General features: G+C 55.3%; 9 protein-coding genes across 9 annotated transcripts; 7 read left to right on the top strand and 2 right to left on the bottom strand.

Moving 5' to 3' along the window:
- Positions 1-468: 468 nt before the first annotated feature.
- M409DRAFT_70983 (uncharacterized protein) lies at positions 469-1,350 on the top strand (the record flags this gene model as incomplete). The annotated part of the gene is made up of 1 exon (XM_033818993.1): positions 469-1,350. The coding sequence occupies one exon, from the start codon at positions 469-471 to the stop codon at positions 1,348-1,350; it is 882 nt and encodes a 293-aa protein (XP_033660439.1).
- Positions 1,351-2,493: 1,143 nt separating this feature from the next.
- M409DRAFT_60760 (uncharacterized protein) lies at positions 2,494-2,895 on the bottom strand (the record flags this gene model as incomplete). Its single annotated transcript, XM_033814568.1, has 1 exon — positions 2,494-2,895. The coding sequence occupies one exon, from the start codon at positions 2,893-2,895 to the stop codon at positions 2,494-2,496; it is 402 nt and encodes a 133-aa protein (XP_033660438.1).
- Positions 2,896-3,647: 752 nt separating this feature from the next.
- M409DRAFT_30024 (uncharacterized protein) lies at positions 3,648-4,410 on the top strand (the record flags this gene model as incomplete). The annotated part of the gene is made up of 3 exons (XM_033809722.1): positions 3,648-3,887; positions 3,945-4,079; positions 4,138-4,410. 3 exons carry the CDS (start codon positions 3,648-3,650, stop codon positions 4,408-4,410), a joined length of 648 nt encoding a protein of 215 aa, XP_033660437.1.
- Positions 4,411-5,848: 1,438 nt separating this feature from the next.
- M409DRAFT_30023 (uncharacterized protein) lies at positions 5,849-6,247 on the top strand (the record flags this gene model as incomplete). The annotated part of the gene is made up of 2 exons (XM_033809721.1): positions 5,849-6,099; positions 6,181-6,247. The coding sequence occupies 2 exons, from the start codon at positions 5,849-5,851 to the stop codon at positions 6,245-6,247; spliced, it is 318 nt and encodes a 105-aa protein (XP_033660436.1).
- Positions 6,248-7,069: 822 nt separating this feature from the next.
- On the top strand, positions 7,070-8,305 carry M409DRAFT_30022 (uncharacterized protein; the record flags this gene model as incomplete). Its single annotated transcript, XM_033809720.1, has 1 exon — positions 7,070-8,305. The coding sequence occupies one exon, from the start codon at positions 7,070-7,072 to the stop codon at positions 8,303-8,305; it is 1,236 nt and encodes a 411-aa protein (XP_033660435.1).
- Positions 8,306-8,461: 156 nt separating this feature from the next.
- M409DRAFT_30021 (uncharacterized protein) lies at positions 8,462-9,099 on the bottom strand (the record flags this gene model as incomplete). Its single annotated transcript, XM_033809719.1, has 2 exons — positions 8,462-8,752; positions 8,821-9,099. The coding sequence occupies 2 exons, from the start codon at positions 9,097-9,099 to the stop codon at positions 8,462-8,464; spliced, it is 570 nt and encodes a 189-aa protein (XP_033660434.1).
- Positions 9,100-9,357: 258 nt separating this feature from the next.
- On the top strand, positions 9,358-10,332 carry M409DRAFT_30020 (uncharacterized protein; the record flags this gene model as incomplete). Its single annotated transcript, XM_033809718.1, has 1 exon — positions 9,358-10,332. One exon carries the CDS (start codon positions 9,358-9,360, stop codon positions 10,330-10,332), a length of 975 nt encoding a protein of 324 aa, XP_033660433.1.
- A 2,319-nt stretch (positions 10,333-12,651) lies between these two features.
- Positions 12,652-15,818, top strand: M409DRAFT_70980 (uncharacterized protein; the record flags this gene model as incomplete). The annotated part of the gene is made up of 2 exons (XM_033818992.1): positions 12,652-13,037; positions 13,088-15,818. 2 exons carry the CDS (start codon positions 12,652-12,654, stop codon positions 15,816-15,818), a joined length of 3,117 nt encoding a protein of 1,038 aa, XP_033660432.1.
- Positions 15,819-16,603: 785 nt separating this feature from the next.
- M409DRAFT_60754 (uncharacterized protein) lies at positions 16,604-20,021 on the top strand (the record flags this gene model as incomplete). Its single annotated transcript, XM_033814567.1, has 2 exons — positions 16,604-19,473; positions 19,538-20,021. The coding sequence occupies 2 exons, from the start codon at positions 16,604-16,606 to the stop codon at positions 20,019-20,021; spliced, it is 3,354 nt and encodes a 1,117-aa protein (XP_033660431.1).
- Positions 20,022-20,800: the final 779 nt, after the last annotated feature.

Here is a 20,800-nt window from a genome sequence, read left to right as displayed (position 1 = left end):
CCTTCCAGGAAAGAGGTAAGCCCAGGATTCGGACAAACTTGCCTTGCCTTCCAATTCGATTTCCAATCAAACATTTCTAATCGTGAGCTTTAGCAGTCAAGCGAAAAGCAAAGCAAACCGCTTAGATGGCCGTAGTAAGAATGCATCGCGATATGACCCCCAAACGAAGATTTGGGGTGGAAGAAGCGAATGGCTCTTGGGTCCGTCGGCCTACGCAGTGCCGCCCGCTCTACCCACCCGGGCTTATGCCTTTCCAAGCTGAGGTAGAGTGGATAGGAAAGTCAATTATTCAGCGGTTCTGATAGGCTAACTGTTCAGTACTACTATGCCGGTGAGCTGGGGAGGTAGAGCTATGGCGTCAGATGGGGAAGGTCTCTTTTTGAGATATAAATACATATGTGATGGTACAAGCCTACAAACATCTCTCACAAGATCAATTCTCCCTAGCGATCGTGCTTGCAGCCAAAAATGACCAACTCCACCACCCTCAACCCCGGCGCGCACTTCGCTGCCAACAGCGCCAGACGTCCTTTCAAAGAAACCGAATCCGAAAGACCAGACTGGGACACCACGCGCTCCGGCTTCTCCTGGCACAAAACGCTCAATCCCGCCTGGAAACTCGGCGATGGCGCCTCCAAGACCGCCGCACCGCCCAGCCAGATCCCCATCGACCCCTTCGAGGAAGGCCGCTCGCCCTTGTTCAACTACCGCCTCATCACCTCCGCTGTGATCCCCCGCCCCACGGCCGTCATGAGCACGCTCTCCGCGGACGGGAGCAGTAACCTCGCGCCGTACTCCTTCTTCCAGGCCATGTCGCACGACCCGCCGACGTTTGTGGTCAGCCAGGCGGTCTCCGGGGACCAGAGCAAAGACACGCTGAGGAATCTGCGGGAGACGGGGGAGTGTGTGATCAATCTGTTGAATGAAGATATCATCGAGGCGGGGAATGCTTGTTCGGTTCAGGCGCCGCATGGGGTGTCGGAGTGGGCGCTTTCCGGGCTGACGCCGGCGAAGGGAGAGGTCGTCAAGGCGTCGCGGATTGCGGAGGCGGCGTTTGCGGTGGAGTGTAAGCTGAAGGATGTTTATGAGATTCAGTCTCGGGCGAACCCCGGGTCGGTGTCGAGCGCGATTGCCATTTTGGAGGGTGTGCGGTTTTGGGTGAGGGAGGAGGCTGTGGATGAGGATCGGAAGACGGTCGATATGGCCAAGTCGAAGGCGGTGGGGAGGTTGTATGGGATTGGGTATACGAGGATCTTGGAGGGGTTCCAGATTCCGTGGCCGACGTGGGAGGAGGAGGTTGATCGGGCGGAGAAGGAGGGGTTGGTGAAGCCGAAGGTTGATGGGCAATGAGGTGTAGATGAGGGTCGAGTTCGTTGCCAATTACAGGTAGAACTGGGTTGTAGCGTGGTGGCTGGCTTGCCATCTTCATATGTGGACCTTGCAGATAGACATATCTTTTCACGTCTATGACTGCGATGCTTTTTCCTTCCTTGCTGATAGTCTTGACTGGCGGCATCACTTTAAAAGGACTCGTCCGATGTCGAGATGAAGTCGCTAGCTGCTGAGCCAGGAGGTCTTCCAGACAAGGCTGATTGTGCTCGAAGCAGTGGAGAGGTCTTGCAGAGATATGTTGTCATAGTATCATGAGACCTTCACCACAACATAGTAAAAGGCCAGTCCATCTGTGAGCCCATCGGTGTCGTAATGGAACCATAAGCATAGTGGACGACCTCGAGGGAGGATTGTTCCACAACCTCCAGTAAACGATAGGCGAACGAATTCGTTGAGACGACCCCTCAGCTTCTGCATCAAAGTCCCTGCTCTCTTCCCGCGAGCTTCGTAATCGTTCAACAATTAATAGCAGATGCGATCGCTGCATTCCAGAATGTCGTTCGCAGCCAGGCCATATCGAAGGGTAATGAGGTCCTCTCTCAAAGCTTGTTCAGCATCACGCTGCTTCGTAGCCTTTTCCCTGACTGCATGCTCCAATTCGGCAGCGCAACGAGTTCCCTCCTCTTCACCCGACATCAAGATCCGCGTGGCCAAGCGCTCGAAAAGAAGTGAAACGGAAAGACAGGCGACAGCCCACAATGCAAATGACAGTAAGAATTCCATGACTGAAGAAGTGTCGAAGTGTGAAATGGCAAAACTCACGCAGAAAGGTGAACGATGAAACCCCGCATGCTTATATGAGGATGCAGCATGCCTGGCTGTCACATGCTAGGAATCCGCTGTCTGGCGCCTCGAAGCGGGATGGCTCGGGTAACATGCCATGGATGGAGAGAGGAACGAATAGGTACAGTATTACTCGGGCTCCGATACGATGCGATATCCGACGAGGAGATGCGAGGAGGAGGTGGTGGTGGATAATGTCCGAGAAGCATGTGAAAGGTCAGCAATAGGGAAGAAAGTGCTGGAGAGCCGATCCATCGCTCGAGTGGCGCGGGTGGACCCGCATGCGGCTGATGCATCTACACGTGATGAAGACATAGATTAGAGTTTGATGCGAGGCGCTGGGCGGGACCTGCCTGTTTGGTTATTCGTAGGTCGTCGTTCAGCTGAAGGACGAGCGTTCGGCGAAGGGTGATGGAGAGACGAAACGACTGGACGGATGCGGATTTGATTGATGAGGAGATCGTCAAGCTGAGATGCTCTTGCACTAGTGCTGTGCAAGCGTGAACTCTGAGTGCTGGTGATATCAGGCGATTCGGACGGTCGCGCCTGCCGCTTTGCAGTTGAAGATGTAGGACAGGTGAATGTTGCTGTGCTGAGATAGGAAGTAGCAGCTCCCAAAGCACTTTCCATCGCATCTGGGGTTGGGCAGAATGATTGATCCGAGTGTAAGTTGTGTTGTCGCGGGCGGAGGCAGACGGGCATGTTCCTGGTAAGCGCCATTACTAAGAGGCGGCGTTGCGCTAGTAGCGAGAGCTGAGTGGAGGGACGACACAGACCAGCGACCGCGGGCGCTGCTCTTTAAAGCACATTTTGCCCCTTAACGTTCTCGTGCTGCGCCTTTCCTCTTTGCTCGATCTTTTAACCTGTTCAGTTTGCTGACGTCTCGACTCTGCTGCCGCAGCGAGTTAGCCATTTGCCGCATTCTCTCTGCCCGCTGTACCACCACACTCTGCGAAGACTTGGCTGCTGCTGCTGCTGCTGCTACCCGACTCCTGTCGCTGTGGGGAGTCGCTTCTGGTGCGTGTGTCTCTCTTGCTTGCCTGGTCTGGGGGGCTGCAGCGGGCGGGCAGGCGTCGTTGTTGCCAGCGTCGCGCATTCGTTGCATTCCTGCCCAGCCATCACCACCGCACCGACCACCCTGCACCAGACACTGGCCGCATTCGCGCATTTTGCTCGCATTCCCCCATCTCCACCCACTGACCGCGCTGCAGCGTAGACACCGACCGACTGCCTGACTGAGGCCGCCGAATTCAGCGTGCAGAGTCACCCATCACCGGCGAATCGGCCCAGCCCACCCCCACCAACGATTCCCGCCAGTTTCGCCGCCCGTGCCCGCCCAGCCAGCCAGCACAGCACAGCTCGCATCCAGCCTTAACTACTTGCGCAAGCTCCAAACAGGCAATCCATCTCCACACTCGCCGAATCCAGCATAGCGAGCCTCTGAGCAACCACCGCCGCCCACCACCACCGCCATGTCTGCAGAGATCGTCAGCCAGGACCCAGCCAACGACCACGACGCCGACGACCTCGAGAACGGCACCGTCGAGGCCCGCGGCGTCAAGCGACCGCGCACCTCCACCGCCCAGGACGACGACGATGACGACGACGACAAGCCTGGCCGCGAGCGCCGCAAGATCGAAATCAAGTTCATCCAGGACAAGTCGCGTCGCCACATCACCTTCTCCAAGCGCAAGGCCGGCATCATGAAGAAGGTACGCCCTTGACGCGCTTTGACACGTGCGATTCATCCACACTGACCCGCGACTCAGGCCTACGAGCTGTCGGTCCTCACTGGCACGCAAGTCCTGCTGCTCGTCGTCTCCGAGACTGGGCTGGTCTATACCTTCACCACGCCCAAACTCCAGCCGCTCGTCACCAAGCCAGAAGGCAAGAACCTCATCCAGGTAGGCGCGACTCCTCCATCCAATGGCATCCACACACATCCATACTAACACATCCCAGGCCTGCTTGAACGCACCCGAGCCCGCCGACTCCAACGACGTCAACGGCGATGGCTCCACGGTCGATTCGCCCGAAGAGCAGCACGCCGCCCCACCGCCCATGCCCAACAACATGCAAGCCCAAGGCATGCCCCGCAACCAGCCCCAGCAACCCTACATGACCGCCGACCAACAGCAAGCCCTCCAGTATCAGGCATATCTCCAGCAACAGCAAGCTGCCCAGCAAGGCGCCTACCCCATGCCGCCGCAGCAGCAGATGCACTCTCGAGGATAGGAGGCTCGTGAAGGCATACCGTCTCTGCGCGACGAACTCATCGACAGTAAGATGTCGCTACGACGCACTGACTGAGATGGGCAACGCAAGAGACCAGCGTCACGAGAAGTTTATGGGATGGAAAAGAATACCTCGAGATATGTTGGGAATGGGCATATGCGATACGGTGCGGTGCGTGGCGTTTTCGGCGGCGGCGTCGTCACAAGGGCGCTGGACTCGACTCGTCATGTGCGGTTGAAGCGAGGATATTGCGTGTATGGTGCTACTGCTGTTGCTGTTGCTTTCTGTTTGGCAGTCTCCCCTATCGTACTACGACCAGAGAGCAGTATCATTACTTCTGTGTTCAATCAACTTCACGGTGAAAGTGAAAATCGAAAAGCTTGTCGATTGTAATGAAAAGGCGGACGCGATGAATCGAGACCTGATAATGACAGTCAAGACTACAGTCTCTTCTGGAGTGGCCGAGCTTGGAGGAGTAGCTTCTTGTGTGTAGCATAGGTAGCGAAGATGGTGTTGGAAGACCGATCGTGCGTTTTCTTCTTTCCATCATCACCATTGTCATCGTTCGTAATGCATTTGGCTGCCGGACGAAGCCGATCTGGCTGCTAGCCATGGCTGCTAGCCATCTCCGTCAAGTCCGTGGCTGTGAGCCTGTGCAACTCGCACACTTGAAGCGCATGGTCCAGCGTGAACAGCGTCGGCAACCCGTCTGCCTTCAGTGGGAGTGGGGCTATACCTGTCGTGCTCGACAGAAGCATCCAACTCCGGAGAGGCCTCTACGGCAGAACACGATCTCCCGGCCTCGCCACTCCCTCTCCCCAATCCAGAACTTCAACATAAGCCATCTCCCCAAACCTATCCTCCCCCTTCACCGCCCCGGCACAATCCTCCCATCCCCACCACCCACCCCCTTCCCATCCGCCAATCTGTCAATCTTCGCCTGCAACTCCTCCCTCTGCTTTACATATCTCTCGCGCGTCAGTTCCAATTGCGAGATTTTGTCGTCGAGGGTGGATTCTAGGACGGATCGTTTTTCCTGCATAGAGGAGTTAGATCTTGTTGGGGGATTTGGGGGATTATGATTGGGGGCAAAGTGTTGGGGATTTGAGGGTGTTTTCATCATTACATGTTTGATTTCTTGTCTTGTTTTGAGGCCCGCGCCGTACCAGGCTCCGGTGGCTGTTATGGCTGCTACAGCGCCGGTGAGGATTGTATTGCGGGTTTTGGGGGTTGTCATTTTTTGAGAGTTTCTTTAGGAGCCGTACTTGAACATGTGTGATGTTTCTCTTTAAGATGGACTGTTGAAGTTGAAGGGAGATCCAGAAGCCCTCGGCTACACCTTCCCTTCCCCATCTCCATCCCGCTTCAAACATCAACAACACGTCCTCCTCCTCCCATCCCACCTCAACAATCAACACATCAACGACAGGAAAGCAAAATGTCCACCTCCAAAAATCCAACCCGCACCCCCGGCACCATCACCCACACACGCACGCAATCCCGCGCCTCCGTCGCCGCTGGACCACCACCACCAGCAGCAACGACCGCCACGAAATCCCGCCAACTCTCGCACCTCCACGCGCAACTCGCGCAGCTCACCGCGAATATGTCGGATTTGGAGAATTTGCTGCGTATGACGGCCGTGCAGGCGGAGAGTATGAAGGGGTTGGGGGGTTATGCTGGGGGGATGTAAGTACTTATCCTGGTTTGTGTTGGTTGGGAAGGGTGTTGTTTTTGAGAGGAGATGTGCTGACGTGTTTGTTTGGGTAGGTTTATGGCTGCTAGTAAAGTTTTGGGGGAGGAGACTGTTGGGAGGGAGGAGAAGGGGAGGGAATGAGGGGAAGGGGTTGAATGACAGAGGATGGAAAGGGTTATGCGACTGGCCGTGCTCCACGCCTTCAATGAGCAGTACTCTGAGCATTCGATGAGCAGCAGTCTCTACGGATTCTGGATCTAGACGCCTGCTCTCAAGCTAGCGAGCCTTTCTGGCCAGCGTGCTCGACGACCTCAGAGGCCCCGAAACGAGCCCGCACACTTACGTTTGCGTGGGAGACCATACTGATAGCTTCCGGATGCTTCACGAAGAACCGATAACGAGCAACGCTCCCAATGGACCATGAGATTGCATTTGTGGAAGAACAATTGAGCACCATGAAAGGAAACAGTCGCAGAAATGCAACAATGGAGACCGCGATTACTTTGTGGTTCTATGCAACAGTTTCTCAAATGCACGAACTGCTCTTTTCACGTCTGGACCGTTCTTAGAGTGGAATACTGGACGCGCATCGATTCTACTTTTTCCTTTGTTGCATGCTGTCTGCTTGCCAGCAGTGAATCCTAAAGACGAGCGACACTTCCTGGCCAGCTTGTTACTTCTTGCTGCTACAGTATCGCTACAACATCCAAATTTCCTATAAGCAATCTTACCAACTCTATATACTCACCACCTACATAGTATAGGACGACGATGAAATTTGTCAAGAGAAAACTTGTTGCGGCGAAGCACTCCCGCGAAATGAGAGGAGCCTGAACGCACATGCTTATGCCTTTGCAGCTGACACTCTCGCTTCAGTCGACAACCACTGTTCAAACCAGCAACAATTTCGAGAACGTCCTGGTCTTGCCATCATCAACTTTCCACACCACACCGAAAGCCATCATGGCCCACTGGCAACAGCCGACCCCTTCGATGGATGCTGACACTGGCACTTCGCCTTTCACCTCGACATCATCCAGAGGCGATATTCCAGAGACTCCAGCCAGCTCGCTGACGAATGACACACCACAACCAGAGCACGGCGACACGGAACCAGGAGCCAGCCTTCCCATGTCTTCCTCCACCATGGCGTTCATTGTTCGACTCATGGAGAGCAACGAATTCCACACCAGACGTACCGAGAAGCTAATGGAGAACCAGGAGAGATACATTCGAGAACTTAACGCGAAGGAGGCCACGATCGCCAGCCTGAAGTCGGCCCTGGAGCACCAGAAGACTGTGTGTGCTGAGCAAGAAAAGGAGCTTGAGCAGAGACAACCAGTACAAGAGGGATTGAGGGATGTTGAGTATGAGAACGATCTGTGTGCTCGGTTTGGGGGAAGGTTGGAGCAGCAAGTGCACTCTGAAGTTCAAATGACGGATCAAGACGAGATGAAAGCGGACGAGGAGTCAGAAGACAACGACTCCTTGTTTGTGAGAGAGCACGAACAACCATCGAACTCCACAGCAGACCCCTTCGCCATCATAATCCACTGCCAGAACGAGCAGCAGCTCCCACCAACGAAGAAACGCAAGCTGGGATCATCCACAACCGGACTATCCGACCTGCAAACGACCATCACAGCCTACTTCCCCTCCTACATCTTCAAACCCTTCACCGACAAGCGCAACAACGGCCTCCCAGAATACGGCCACCTCGCCAACCTCGCCCCAGCAGTCCTCCACTCCCTGCACTCCTCCCTCACGAAATACCACGCCCGCCGCCAAAGCCTAGGCTCCACCAAGCGCTCCTTCGTCCCGCCCTCCCCCGCCAAATCCTGCGGCCACCTCTGGATGACGGGCTGCACGAGCTCGCGCGCCTGGACGACCGACTCGCCCCAGTTGTACACCTGCAAGACGTGCTTCAATGCCCAGCGGGCGTGCTTCCTCTGGGCGGGGGGCGCGTGGGTTGTGCTGCCGTTGCCGCCGCGGGTGAGGGATCCGGAGGCGACGTACGAGGACGCGGGGTTCTATGTTAATGTGGTGGGCTACCGGCACACGAGGGATTTCCCGGGGGTGTGGGAGGAGGGGGTCAAGCAGGTGAAGGCGAAGGAGAGGAGGTTGGCGGAGATGGAGGATGCTGGTGATGGCGATGACAGTGAGGGTGGGGTGGACGAGATTCAGAGCTGGGAGGTTTGATGAGCTGTGTGGCTTTGATGGTTTAGGGCATGGGGGAGGGAATGGGAATTGGCATGATGTCTGGGCATTGCAGATGATTAGGCGAGATTTGTACTTCTTCTCCCCAGGCACACTTTGAGAACCATGCTTTCGTGCTTCAGCGTTTTGTTCAATTACTCAAACCCGCTCATCTACATCTCCTCTCGCAGTATCCACTGGAGGATTCAGCCTCACAATCGCAAACTCACTCGTCTCCTCCACCTGTGCCCCTTCTCCAGCCTCGTCAGCCAAGACACAGAACCGCAGGATACTGAGGCCGATTTCGTGAAGACCTGGGACAAGGCCGTTGAGGGTTCGATCGCCTAGGGGCTGCAGAATATAGCGTCTGCCAGAGGGGAGGTTGCCGTGTTGCAGAAGGCGGGCTGTTGCGGCGGCGCCGTAGAGGGTGGCGTTGCGGTCGTGGAGATCCTTGAGATTCGGAGTCAGTGATGATGGGACGAGACGAGGGACCTCAACCGACAACACAGGAGCCATACCCAAACGTTTATCTCCTCCACGCGCAACGCCAACTCCGGCCCAATCGTCTTCAACCACCTGGCCAGCGGCGTCGGGGGTCCGTCGTCGAGATGGGCGTTGAAGCGTGTGAGGGAGAAGTACATGAGAAGTGTTTCTCGACGGAGTTGGGAGCATGTCTTGGTTAACGGATGTTCGATGTGTTGCGATTGGAGGGTCACGGCGTAGGGAGTGGTGAAGACGTATTCGTAGATGATGTCTCGGAGTTCTCTTGGGAGGAGGGAGATGGGGGAGGTGTCCATGAGGGATAATTTTCGGGTTGGGATGTTGAGGAGATTGGGGAAACTAGTGGGAGGGGACGCGAGAAGAATGTTTGCTCTCTGAATGTGTTGTGACTATTGGAGTTGGTTGATGTTCACTTTCATGTGCTCGCCGAGGTCGAGGTGAGGTGAAGTCGAGAGCTGTCCAGCAGAAGCAAGTCTAGCCGAGCCATTGCAGAACCCATGAATCTCTCTACCATCTTCACTCACTCACTCACCACCACTTTCACAACTCTCAACATGTCTCTCCTCGGCCCGCTCCAGCGTACCCTCCGCCCCACCCTCTCCCTCCGCTACCAGCTCCTCCTCCGCCGCCACCAATCCACAACCACCTCTCCAGTCCGCCGCAACCGCACCACAATCCTCTATGCCTCGCTCTCCCTCCTCGCCGGCGGAGGCGTCGGCCTCTTCGCCTTGCACAACATCGCCCCTCCTCCGATGCCATCAGCCGGGACGCATGAAGACAGAGTCCTGCTCGCGGACCTGAACAAACGCATCGACGAGGAATTCAAAGTCAAAGTCCTGCGGGGGAAGTGTTTAGGTGTCGCGAAGGCGCTGAAAGGGAAAGAGGGTGGATGGGTGGAGATATTACCTGCTAGTGAGGGGATGGAGAAGGAGTTTATCAACACGATGCAAGGCGCGAAGGGTCTAGCTGTGGAGAGGGTCTTCTGGGATCGAGGCGAGCAGAGACTTGTCGCAGTGGTGTATTTCGGTGGGGCGCTGAGTGGATGGCCGGGGGTTACACATGGAGGATTGCTGGCAACGGCGATGGAGGAGAAGATTACATTGGCGAATTACCTCGCTGGAGGAGGGGATTCCTCTGCGAATGCGGCTGTTGCGCCGCAGAGACTGCCTGGGACGGGGAATCATGCGACTGTCACAGTCGATCCAGCGTCTGTGCTTCCTGAACCGGCGCAGGTGTCTATCGATTACAAGAAACCGACGTACGCGAACAATTTCCACGTCATTCGCGTGCGGCCTGCGTATGATACGGATGAGGATGTGAGGATGCCGGTTCATGGGCACGAGTGGATCGCGACGTTGGAGATGATGGATAAGGATGCGACGGTTTGTGTGAGGACTACGGCGAGGTTTGATTCGAAGGGGGTTGGAGAGAGAGCGAAGGGAAAAGTGCAGGAGGGGGTGAGGTGGAGTTATAGCGAGTTGAGGGAGTGGTTGTGGCCGAGTCGGCAGAGGGAGAGTTTGGGTGGGTGAGGAGATGGAAATATGGAACGATGGAGACTTGGTGTACATCTACAAAACTGATTCGATGATGGGATCTTTGTGAGGAGTTGTGGACAGAGGTTTAGGGGGTTGCCTATCGAAGACTTCCAAATCTCGAGCAGAGCCAAGTCGGTGGAGTAGGCTGTGAGAGAAAAGTCCAGTCTCAGGCAATGTTTGGAAGAGCATTTGTTGCCACGAGAGAATGTTATGGATGCTACTGGTGCAGTCATTCTGCCTCCCACAAGGCAAAGTGGGACAGCATTGGACGTCAAGGACAATGGCCCAAAAGAAGGTCGAGCTGACTACTGTTGCGAATGAGATGTAACAGGTACATGTCACTGAGTAGTGTTTCACCGCACGAAAGCAGTATGTAGCTGTTGTGAAGGATTGATACAGCTCTGGGAGAAATCCTCCTCTCAGTGCCGCACGCAAGGATTCCAATGGCTGGGCGAGTAAGCAATACGAATAGAACAAAAGCCACATACAAGCCATCTGTTTTCTCCAAGACTCTTCTACTCGTCAGCTTCCAAGAGCCTACCATACGAAAGAACAACGCTGCGATCGGGAGGCTGGTAAGAGGAAGTCGAGAAGTACCCAATGGCGCCAAACTCTGCCAGAGCTGCTCGCATACATAGGCTCGAGCCGATCTTGTTTTGAGTTAGCTTTTCCAATGCACGTGTTTGCGGCGGATGTTCGCGCGATGGCCCGCATTGCTGGTATGATGGAGGTGGAGGTGGTGGGACGAGATGTCCGCGGAGTGTGAGTGTTTACATCAGAGGCGGTTTTGACGGAAAATGTAGGGCTGGTAGATGGAGAGATATGTGTATCTTCGTATTCGTTGCGAAGCTGAAGGAGGGTGGGCGGGTGGGTGGGATGGATGGAGCGCTACTGTATGTCGAGAGCTTTCAGAGCATCGCGGCGGCTCTCAACGCAAGCGACTTGGAAGCAAGCAAGCAAGTCGGTCAGTGTTCAAGTGGTATCCCGTCTTCACACATCTCTGAGCCATGATGAGGATGGCGTCTTGGACCGCGGAGTCGATTGCGTCGTCCGTTCTCTTGTCCAAACTCCGCGCAATCGTTCGGCGCCAAGCAGAGAGAGGGGGAACACGACGGCCAGTTCTTCCGGACATCTGGTCGCTCTGCTTCCTGCGACGCATGCAGGAACGAAGTTACGCGGCGGAACGCGCACGGCGCTGCTGGATGGCCGTTCCGCTCACATCTCGCAGTCGCACAGCATGCTCCTTCGGAACGCTGCGTGTTGCCAGTGTCCGAGAGCTGGAAGAGCTGCGTGGTTTTGAGAGGTGGACACTGGACAGGCATTGGGGGTATTTATAAAAGGATGCGGCGCTTACGGTGCAACGGTGTGGGCGGTTGGGGACAATTTGGAGAAGGAGATTCGTATGTACCGCGCGGTGATGATGATGATGAGGATGGCTTGAGTGGATGACGGCTCGAATGTGAGCTGGCTGGGCGAGCAAGCAGGACTTTCGTGCAAGTCGCTCGCTTCTTGGACCGACGACTGCTGTATCCGATCTTTGCGAGATGTCTTTGGCACGCAAGCGCCTGCGCGCCCGACGCTATCCACGTCTTGGCGAGATAGGGCTCGATGTGGTGCGCATACCGGATGGACAGCCTGCGAGGTCTGGTTGTCCTGTGACAACGGCGGATGGTCGACAAGAAACGCTGTATTCACTGAGAATACAACACTTGTCACCGGTGTCCATATTCGATACTGTTGATTGGGAATGATGAAGTGAATGAATGAGTTCTTCTCTCGTGCATGTCATGCCGAAGCAGCCGACGACATTCCAGAATAGGCTTCACGCTAGCGACGCCCTCGCATGCATTTACCTGCGACTGCCAGCACAGGATTCATCCACGTCCACCTCCATGGTTGCTGCTGCTGCTGCGCTTTCGCACTCCCCTTCACTCACTCACCACCACCACCACCACCTCCGTCGCTACTGGCCATCCCGCTCCCCGTCGCTCGCTCGACATGCAAACCGGTCTCGCTCTGTCGTGAGGCATCGTCGTCCCTGCCATCACCGCCATCAATCCGCCCACCGCTCGACTCCCGGCCACCTACCGACCGACTCCCGATCCTGCAGCGACTTTCGCATATCCACCTCGACATACTCCCCGACCATCCCCTGCTTTGCGTGTCGTTCGCTCTTCAGCTGCGTGCGGCGTACGGTCGCTGGGTTGGGACACCCAACAATACCAATCCCGCTAAGCGACGGTCGACTATACGAGCCACCGAAACCCCTCGCCCTCGGTCATCCCTGACCACGTAACACACACAATCCGCGCCATGATCCCACGGATACGAATGGGCTTGCTGGCCCTCTTCGCCTTTGTATCATGCCTCTCAACTGTGCTGGCCCAGACCAACGGCACCACGAGCGATGGGATAAGATGGATCACATACCAGAGCCCAGATGGCGAGACCGTCTACCTGCAAGACAACCGCAAACCCTCGCTGTACACCCAGAACTTTGGAGATTGTTTGGGCGGCAGTTCCATCAATGTCACTCGCTTCGATGCGGCGTACTATCGGGACAATATGACCGTGCTGTTTCACCTGGCTGGAAATTCGGGCATCGCCAACGACAGCTTGATGATGTACATTGGAGTATATGCCTATGGAGAGGACAGATTTGATCTGGTGTTCAATCCATGCAATGCCAACATCTACAGGTGAGTGAGAAGGGGGATGGTATTGCGGTGGAATACTGACCGTGGCCCAGTCTTTGTCCCATCAACTCGAGCGTACCCATCACCGCCAGTGGTATCATCCCTGTCGCACCATCGGACGTCGCGAATATTCCAGCTATTGCTCTTACCATCCCCGACTTCGAAGGAGAGGCGATCCTGCGCATCTTCTCCAACACCTCGCACGAAGAGATTGCTTGCTACTCGGCGGTCGTCACGAATGGCGGCTCCTTTGGCCAGCCTGAGTCTGTGGGAAGCGTTCTGGGAGTCTTCACCTTTGTGGCCATGATTGCTTCATTCGCCACGGCAATCTACGGAGAAGCTGTCCCGACCATGCGATTGCATTACGCGCACTCTCTGTCGGTGGGTGTTGTATTCTCGGTCTGGCAGCACATTTTCTTCACGGGAGCGCTCTCCGTGAATTGGCCCTCTGTGCTGGTGGCCTGGTGGAGTAATTTTGCATGGGCAGGAGGCATGATTTACACCTCAAGCATGCAGAGCAGCATCAACAACTTGATTGGCCAGAACACTGGCAATACCTCTCAAGTCGGTGCCGCGCAAGCAGGATCACCAAACTCGGGAGTAGGAGGAGGGTACGACATCAGCTCAATCTACAAGAGAGCGCTTAGTGGTGGAATGCAGCGTGCGGCCAACCACCCGCTCTTCCGCGACATCGCTTCAGAAATCTACAATCGCGACCCAAGGACGGTATTGAAGCGCGACATTGTCCGACGAACTGCTGAGGGATTTCTTCGACGTCGGGACAACACTCTCGCAGACGCCAGCGAAGGATACCACTGGTATGGTCATCCCGTCAAGAACGGCCTGCCTCTACCAGGTAACTACTCTGGCTTTGCAGGAACTCTCGCCGAGGAGGGCATCCCCGTCAGCAATGCTTTCATGACCGGATTCCTGTGGTTCTTGATTCTGATCGTCATCGTGGTTGCTGCCGTCATGATCTTCAAGTGGACCTTGGAGGCGCTTGCAAGGCTCAAATGGATCAAGCAGGACCGCCTCAAGTTCTTCCGTGATCACTGGCTCGGGTACAGCGGGTTGGTTGCCCTTCGAACTTGTTTCATTGGCTGGTTCATGATGATGTTCCTCACCATCTTCCAATTCACCTACGATTCCTCGGGAGGTGTCAAGGGCATTGCGGCGATTGTGTTCATTATCTTCTTCCTTGGTCTCCCGGCTATCTCTGCATACGCCGTCTGGTACAAGTGGAATGTCACCGACTACAACGAAGGCCCCCGGTCAGAGCGTAACAAGCTGCTTGCCGGCAGATTGCCCATCCCACGCTTCGGCTTGAAAAAGACCGCTCACACCACCGTCAACGAGGAGTCCGGCGAACAATCAGCAAATGAAGACAAGTCAGGCAGTAAACCGATCTGGAAACGCATGGCATCCGCCGGCACTCTCAGCAGTATCATGGAGCGCGAAGGTGACATGAAGAGCATTCACGATGATGAGGACTATACCAAGAAGTTCGGCTGGTTGGCGTCTCGCTTTAGGCGCACACGCTGGTGGTTCTTCACTGCATGGCTGTTCTACACTTTCCTCGAGGCTATCTTTTACGGTGGTGCTTCCGGCTACGCACAAGCTCAAGTCTTCGGCCTGCTCGTCATCGAATTCCTGGCCTTCTGCTTCATCATCTGGGCGAGACCATTCGAGGGCCAGAGGCTCAACCTGCTCGTTGTCTACTGCCTGGGTTTCAGCAAAGTCACGTCCGTTGCACTCTCGGCTGCGTTTGATGTGCAGTTTAACTTGGGCCGCATCATCACGACTGTCATTGGTATTGTCATCATCGTCATCCAAGGCATTTTGACCATCATCACCATGATCGCCATCATCATCGGCGCCATCAGCTCGTACATGTCTGTCTCACGTAACAAGGAAGACTTCCGGCCGAGGAAATGGCATGGCCTGCGTGAGAAGTATTTCAACCACCTGGACCGCGCCGTTAACGACTTACCACGAGAACCAAAGCCAAAGAAGCAGCCACCGCCGCCGCCTGAAGAACCGAAGTATGGATTCGAGATGAAGACCGTTCGACGGCTGAACAAGATTGAAGATGAAGATAACGACTTTGTCTCCGAGATGCGGTCCTTTGACCCCAACGCTTCGTACATGAGCGTCAACGAGGAGGTACCCTCAACACCAGGATTTGGCCCTCGCAGCGGGAATGACACACCTGTCAACCGCAGCCGAGCTAACAGTCGCGCCGCAAGTGTTGCAAGCATGAGCCAGACCAACTTGCCGTACGGCGCAAGGCCACACCGACCCAGCTGGAATCAACGAGACTTCACGCCGGTCGACACTCACGTTCCAGACCGCAACAGCACACCCATCGATATGGAGCGGAACGTGCCAGAGGACGACCCCGTTCGACCCCCATCAGCCAAGGGCATTCGAACACCATCGCGTAGTGCGACGATGCCTGTGAAGCTGAAGCCGCAGACCAGTGTCGACTCACTCAGAGTGGGAGGCGATGTGAGCACTCGAGATACGATCGGCAATGTACCAGCACCAGCGGTTCGTCCTCGAGCAGGTAGCTACGGCTACAACCGAAGTGCGGCGAGGAGCATCTCGGACAGCAACAGAAACAGCGACTTCCTCGGTGGTGATATCGCAGATTCACGACCAGGCAGTCAGCGTGCTTCGTTACTCGGTGGTGGGCCATCTGGTTCATATGGCCGCAATCACCCATTGACTCCAGCACAAGAAATGGACGAGTGGACTCTTGCGCAGACGAACTCTCGTCAGTAGAGGAATAGACAGCCTCAACAGCACACAAGAGAAGGAAACCAGGAAGACACATATACCCCAATACACTGCCTTGTTCAGTGCCAAGGCGACACATTATGGCATTGCATGGCGAGATACGGAGCATTGAAAGGAAGTTTTGCATGGCACGCGGAGTTTGCTTCTCAGCCAGCGAAGTGACGCTGGGAGGACGACAGCATTAATTCATGACGATCTCTTGCGCATTGGAATAGTGGGCAATAGGGAATGATAGAGGACAAGACTCTCGACAACAGAGATTACGACGACCTTGATGATGACATCGGCGTCGAGGGAGGAACGGGCACTATATAGATCTAGCAGTAGATCTCACAGTCTGCATCGAGCGGGCTTTCTGAATGATGAGATTATACCTTCACGACCGTTCTTATACTTGTCTTGTGATTCGGGCCTGTGGTAAGCAGAAATAGTGGGGTGCAGTACATCCGAGATCTTATCGCGGCTCGTGGGCTTTCAGTGGCCCAGCAGTGGCTAGGTCGCTTCAATAAAAATTCCCGCCCAGCTGCCCGCACCTTTTTTCTGATCTTGCACCCGCCGACACTCTCCACTCCTTCTTCTTTGTGCGAATATACCTACTTCTGCGAGTCGCCGACTAGATTCGGCAGAGACTCGCGAGATCCAGCAGACAAAGCTGCTATTTCGAGTGCCACGCAGTCCTCACCGACAGACTCAGCCCGGATCAGCGCTGAACAGGAGTTTTCCCCTACGCATCTTCGAGGCCGAGGATGCCTCACCACGAGTCGCCCCCCATGCCTCCCGTCATGGTCTCCAGCAAGACGGCCGCCCCGTCGGCCGACGACGTCGCCCAGCTCACCAAATCCATCTACTCGTCCAAGACGTCGCAGGAATCCCTCGACGCCTCCTACGCCCTGACCGATCTGCTCCTGAACAGCGTCGGCTTCCGTGGCCTGACCGCATACAACATCCTCCCTGAAGTCGCGAAAGCTGCGACGGACAAGAAGCAGGCGGCGAAGAGGGAGGGTGCCATGTTCGCCCTCGGTGCCATCTTCGAGCGGTTCCCGCCCAAGGCGAGACTCAGCGAGGTGATTTTCCTCCTGAAAGAGCAGAACCTGGTGAGCTGTGTGCTGGATGCCCTGTCGGATCGGCAGTCGGCGGTGAAGGAGGGTGGCAGATATGCGTTGGATGCGCTGTACGCACACTTGTCTGCCGAGGCGAAGGTCTACGGTCTGCTGCCGCTTCTGACACAGTACCTGCGTAAGAGCACGGGCAAGTGGCAGGGCGCGGTGGGCGCTTTCGAGCTTATGGGTCGTATGGCGGACGATGCGAAGATTGGTATGGAGAGTAAAGAGATTGAGCAGAACAAGGACTTGCTGCGTGATGCTATGGGCAGGAAGTTGGAGGGTTTGATTCCGATTGTGGAGAACGGCATGCACGACCTCAAGGCGGAGGTGTCGAAGCAGGCGATCAAGACGATGAACAGTCTGGCTGAGCTGTTGCAGAACGACGATGTGTCGCCGAGGATACCGCTGTTGATCAAGAGCATGGAGGATCCGAGTGCGGAGGCGCAGAGGAAGGCGATTCATGCGCTCAGCCAGACGACGTTCGTGACGATTGTCACGTCGCCTGTGCTGGCCATGTTGACGCCGCAACTCGAGCGTGCACTGAACACACCTACTACACCGCAGGAGGTTCTGCGACAGACTGCCGTCGTTGTCGAGAACCTGACCAAGCTGGTGCATGATCCTGTTGAGGCCAGGGCTTTCTTGCCCAAGCTCAAGCCTGGTATCCAAGCCGTCAGAGATCGTGCGTCTCTCCCTGAGGTGCGAGAGATTGGAGCGCGGGCGTACGATGTCATGATGAAGGCCATGGGTGAGATGCAGAATGGCGATTCCAAAACGAATGCGGCTGCTATCGAGCGGACAAAGCCTGAAGATATTCTCAAGCTCTTGGAAAAGGAAGTTCAGCAGAATGGTGGTCTACTAAACTACCCTGGCGATGCTGAAGTGTGGGCGGTGGCGAAGAACTACATTGCGGAGATTGTCGCGGAAGACGCCAACCAGCGTATGCTCGATCGAGTCGAGAAGAACATCACCCCTTACCTTTCGCCTTTGATGGATGACGGCAAGGCACAGCTCGTTGCAGAAACCATGCACAAGTTCTTGGTGGAGGAGGATAACCGCAAGTTTGGCGAGCCCGTCAAGGAGGACGACGGCGAGACTGAGATCGTCAACGCCAACTTCTCACTGGGATACGGTGGTATGCTTTTGCTGTCACACACGAATCTGCGGCTACTCAAGGGACACCGCTACGGTCTGTGTGGACGAAACGGATGCGGCAAGTCGACTTTGATGCGAGCGATTGCCAACGGCAAGCTCGAGGGCTTCCCGCCTCAAGATGAGGTTAGGACTTGCTTCGTCGAGCACAACCAGGGCGAGGATGCCGACTTGACTATTCTTGAATACTGCTGCAAGGACAAGGAGTTGCAGGGTGAGAGTAGGGAACGTATCTCGGAGGTTTTGGAAGAGGTCGGCTTCACATCTGGTCCTGAGGGCAGACAATCGCAAAAAGTTGGCAGTCTGTCTGGGGGTTGGAAGATGAAGCTCGCTTTGGCTAGAGCCATGTTGATGCGTGCGGATGTCTTCCTGCTCGACGAACCGACGAACCATCTCGATGTTGGAAATGTTAAGTGGCTGCAGGAGTACTTGAAGAGCCACACCGAGATCAGCTCGCTCATCGTCTCTCACGATTCTGGATTCCTGGACGAGGTCTGCACGGATGTCTACAACTACGAGACCAAGAAGTTGGTGCATTACAAGGGCAACCTTGCGGATTTGGTCAAGGTCCGACCTGAAGCCAAGAGCTACTACACCCTCAGTGACTCGCAGGTGCAGTTCAAGTTCCCACCTCCTGGTATCCTCACCGGTGTCAAATCGAACACTCGATCGATCTTGCGCATGTCGCACTGCACATTCACATACCCCAACGCACCCAAACCCAGTCTGCAGGATGTCAGCGCATCGCTCACGCTGAGCAGCAGAGTCGCCATCATTGGTCCAAACGGTGCTGGCAAGTCTACCCTGATCAAGGTCCTCACTGGCGAGGTCATCCCACAAGATGGCAAGGTCGAGAAGCACCCCAACCTGCGTATCGGCTACATCAAGCAGCACGCTCTTGAGCACGTCGAGATGCACTTGGAGAAGACGCCAAATCAATACCTGCAATGGCGATATGCCAACGGAGACGATCGTGAAGTGCTGATGAAGCAAACCCGTGTTCTCACCGCCGAAGACAAGGCCCAGATGGAGAAACATGTCGACACCGGCGAAGGCAAAGGCATGCGACAGGTCGAAGCCCTGATCGGCCGACAAAAGTACAAGAAATCCTTCCAGTACGAAGTCAAGTGGGTCGGCTGGCTCCCCAAGCACAACAGCATGGTCTCCCGCGAGACGCTGATGGAGTGGGGATACCAGAAACTCATCCAGGAATTCGACGACCACGAGGCCAGCAGAGAGGGGTTGGGATTCCGACAGCTGGAACCCAAGGTCATTGCGAAGCACTTCGAGGACGTTGGTCTGGATCCAGAGATTGCGAATCACAATGAGATTAGCGGGTTGAGTGGTGGACAGAAGGTCAAGGTCGTTCTTGCGGGTGCCATGTGGTGAGTACCATCCCTCCAAAACGACACAACTCCCCGAGAAGCACTGATACTGATGTGGTTTTAGGAACAACCCCCATCTCCTCGTCCTCGACGAACCGACCAACTTCTTAGACCGCGACTCCCTCGGAGGCCTCGCCGTCGCCATCCGCGACTACCGCGGCGGCGTCGTCATGATCTCTCACAACGAAGAATTCGTCGGCGCCCTCTGCCCGGAACAATGGCACGTCGTCGACGGCAAACTCACCCAAAAGGGCCACCTTGCCGTGAACCTCTCTTCCTTCGAAGAAGGCTCCCGTCCGGGCTCATCGCTCGCTTCCTCCGCCGCCGCCAGCTCCGTCGTCTCCAGCGCGACCGGCACGCCGATCGGCAGTGGCGCGCAGAGCGAGGCTGAAGAAGGCGGGGAGTTGAAATTCAAGGCTAAGAAGAAGAAGAAGTTGACGAGGGCGCAGATGAAGGAGCGCGAGGTGAGGAGGCGGTTGAGGCATATCGAGTGGTTGAATAGTCCCAAGGGGACGCCGCATCCGCCTGATACGGATGATGAGGCTTAAACATCACGCACGGCATGGAAGGTTGTGTGTGTAGCATGGTAGGCTATGGGATTTTTGTGTGTATGGCGTTTCAATCGGCGTGGAGGCCTTCTTCTTCTCCTTCGATATCTTTGATGAAGGAAGGGAAGTGTGTCTGGGAGGCGTTGATTGGTACTGATCATGAATGGGGATACGACGACAAAATAAAAGGGTGGTTTATAGAAGGGGTTCTTATTAGAGCAGCAGTTGCAGTTGCAGCATTTGGGCATTTTTGGGCGTTCTCGTTTTTTTCTGCTTCATACGTTGGCGGACAAGGAAGCGGTTAGCCAAACGATAGATTGATAGATTGATGATGGAAGGAAGACTTAATGAGACATCGATCCGTTCACTTTCACAAGTTTCTCATAGCAGCCAACATGTCATGCCCACCTCAGAATCATCTAGATATTCGCCGTCCCAACGGAATCGTCCATGGTCTTGCGAGGCATGCCGGTGGCATGATCACCAAAAGGGATCTTGGGATGGATGGCTGGAGAGCCACGAAGGTGAGTTGTCGATTTGATGGATCGATAGCTGGAGACAAAGAGCGCCAATTGACGAAATGGAGTAATCAGGATAGATGAAATGTTGATGAAAACGTTCAAATCTTTTGCGTAAGTAACATATTGCATAACTCCTACCTTCTACATTCTCCATTCCGCCGAAAAGTGGAAACGCACCATCATCCCCGTTCCTCACGAATAGGCTGAACAACCCGGAGAACCCTCAAGCGTATGGTGACTTCTTACGAGTTGGAGGGA

This window comes from Zasmidium cellare, assembly GCF_010093935.1.
Source record: "Zasmidium cellare ATCC 36951 unplaced genomic scaffold M409scaffold_58, whole genome shotgun sequence".
In the NCBI taxonomy this organism is placed as follows: domain Eukaryota; kingdom Fungi; phylum Ascomycota; class Dothideomycetes; order Mycosphaerellales; family Mycosphaerellaceae; genus Zasmidium; species Zasmidium cellare.
This window is presented reverse-complemented; position numbering and strand designations above follow the sequence as displayed.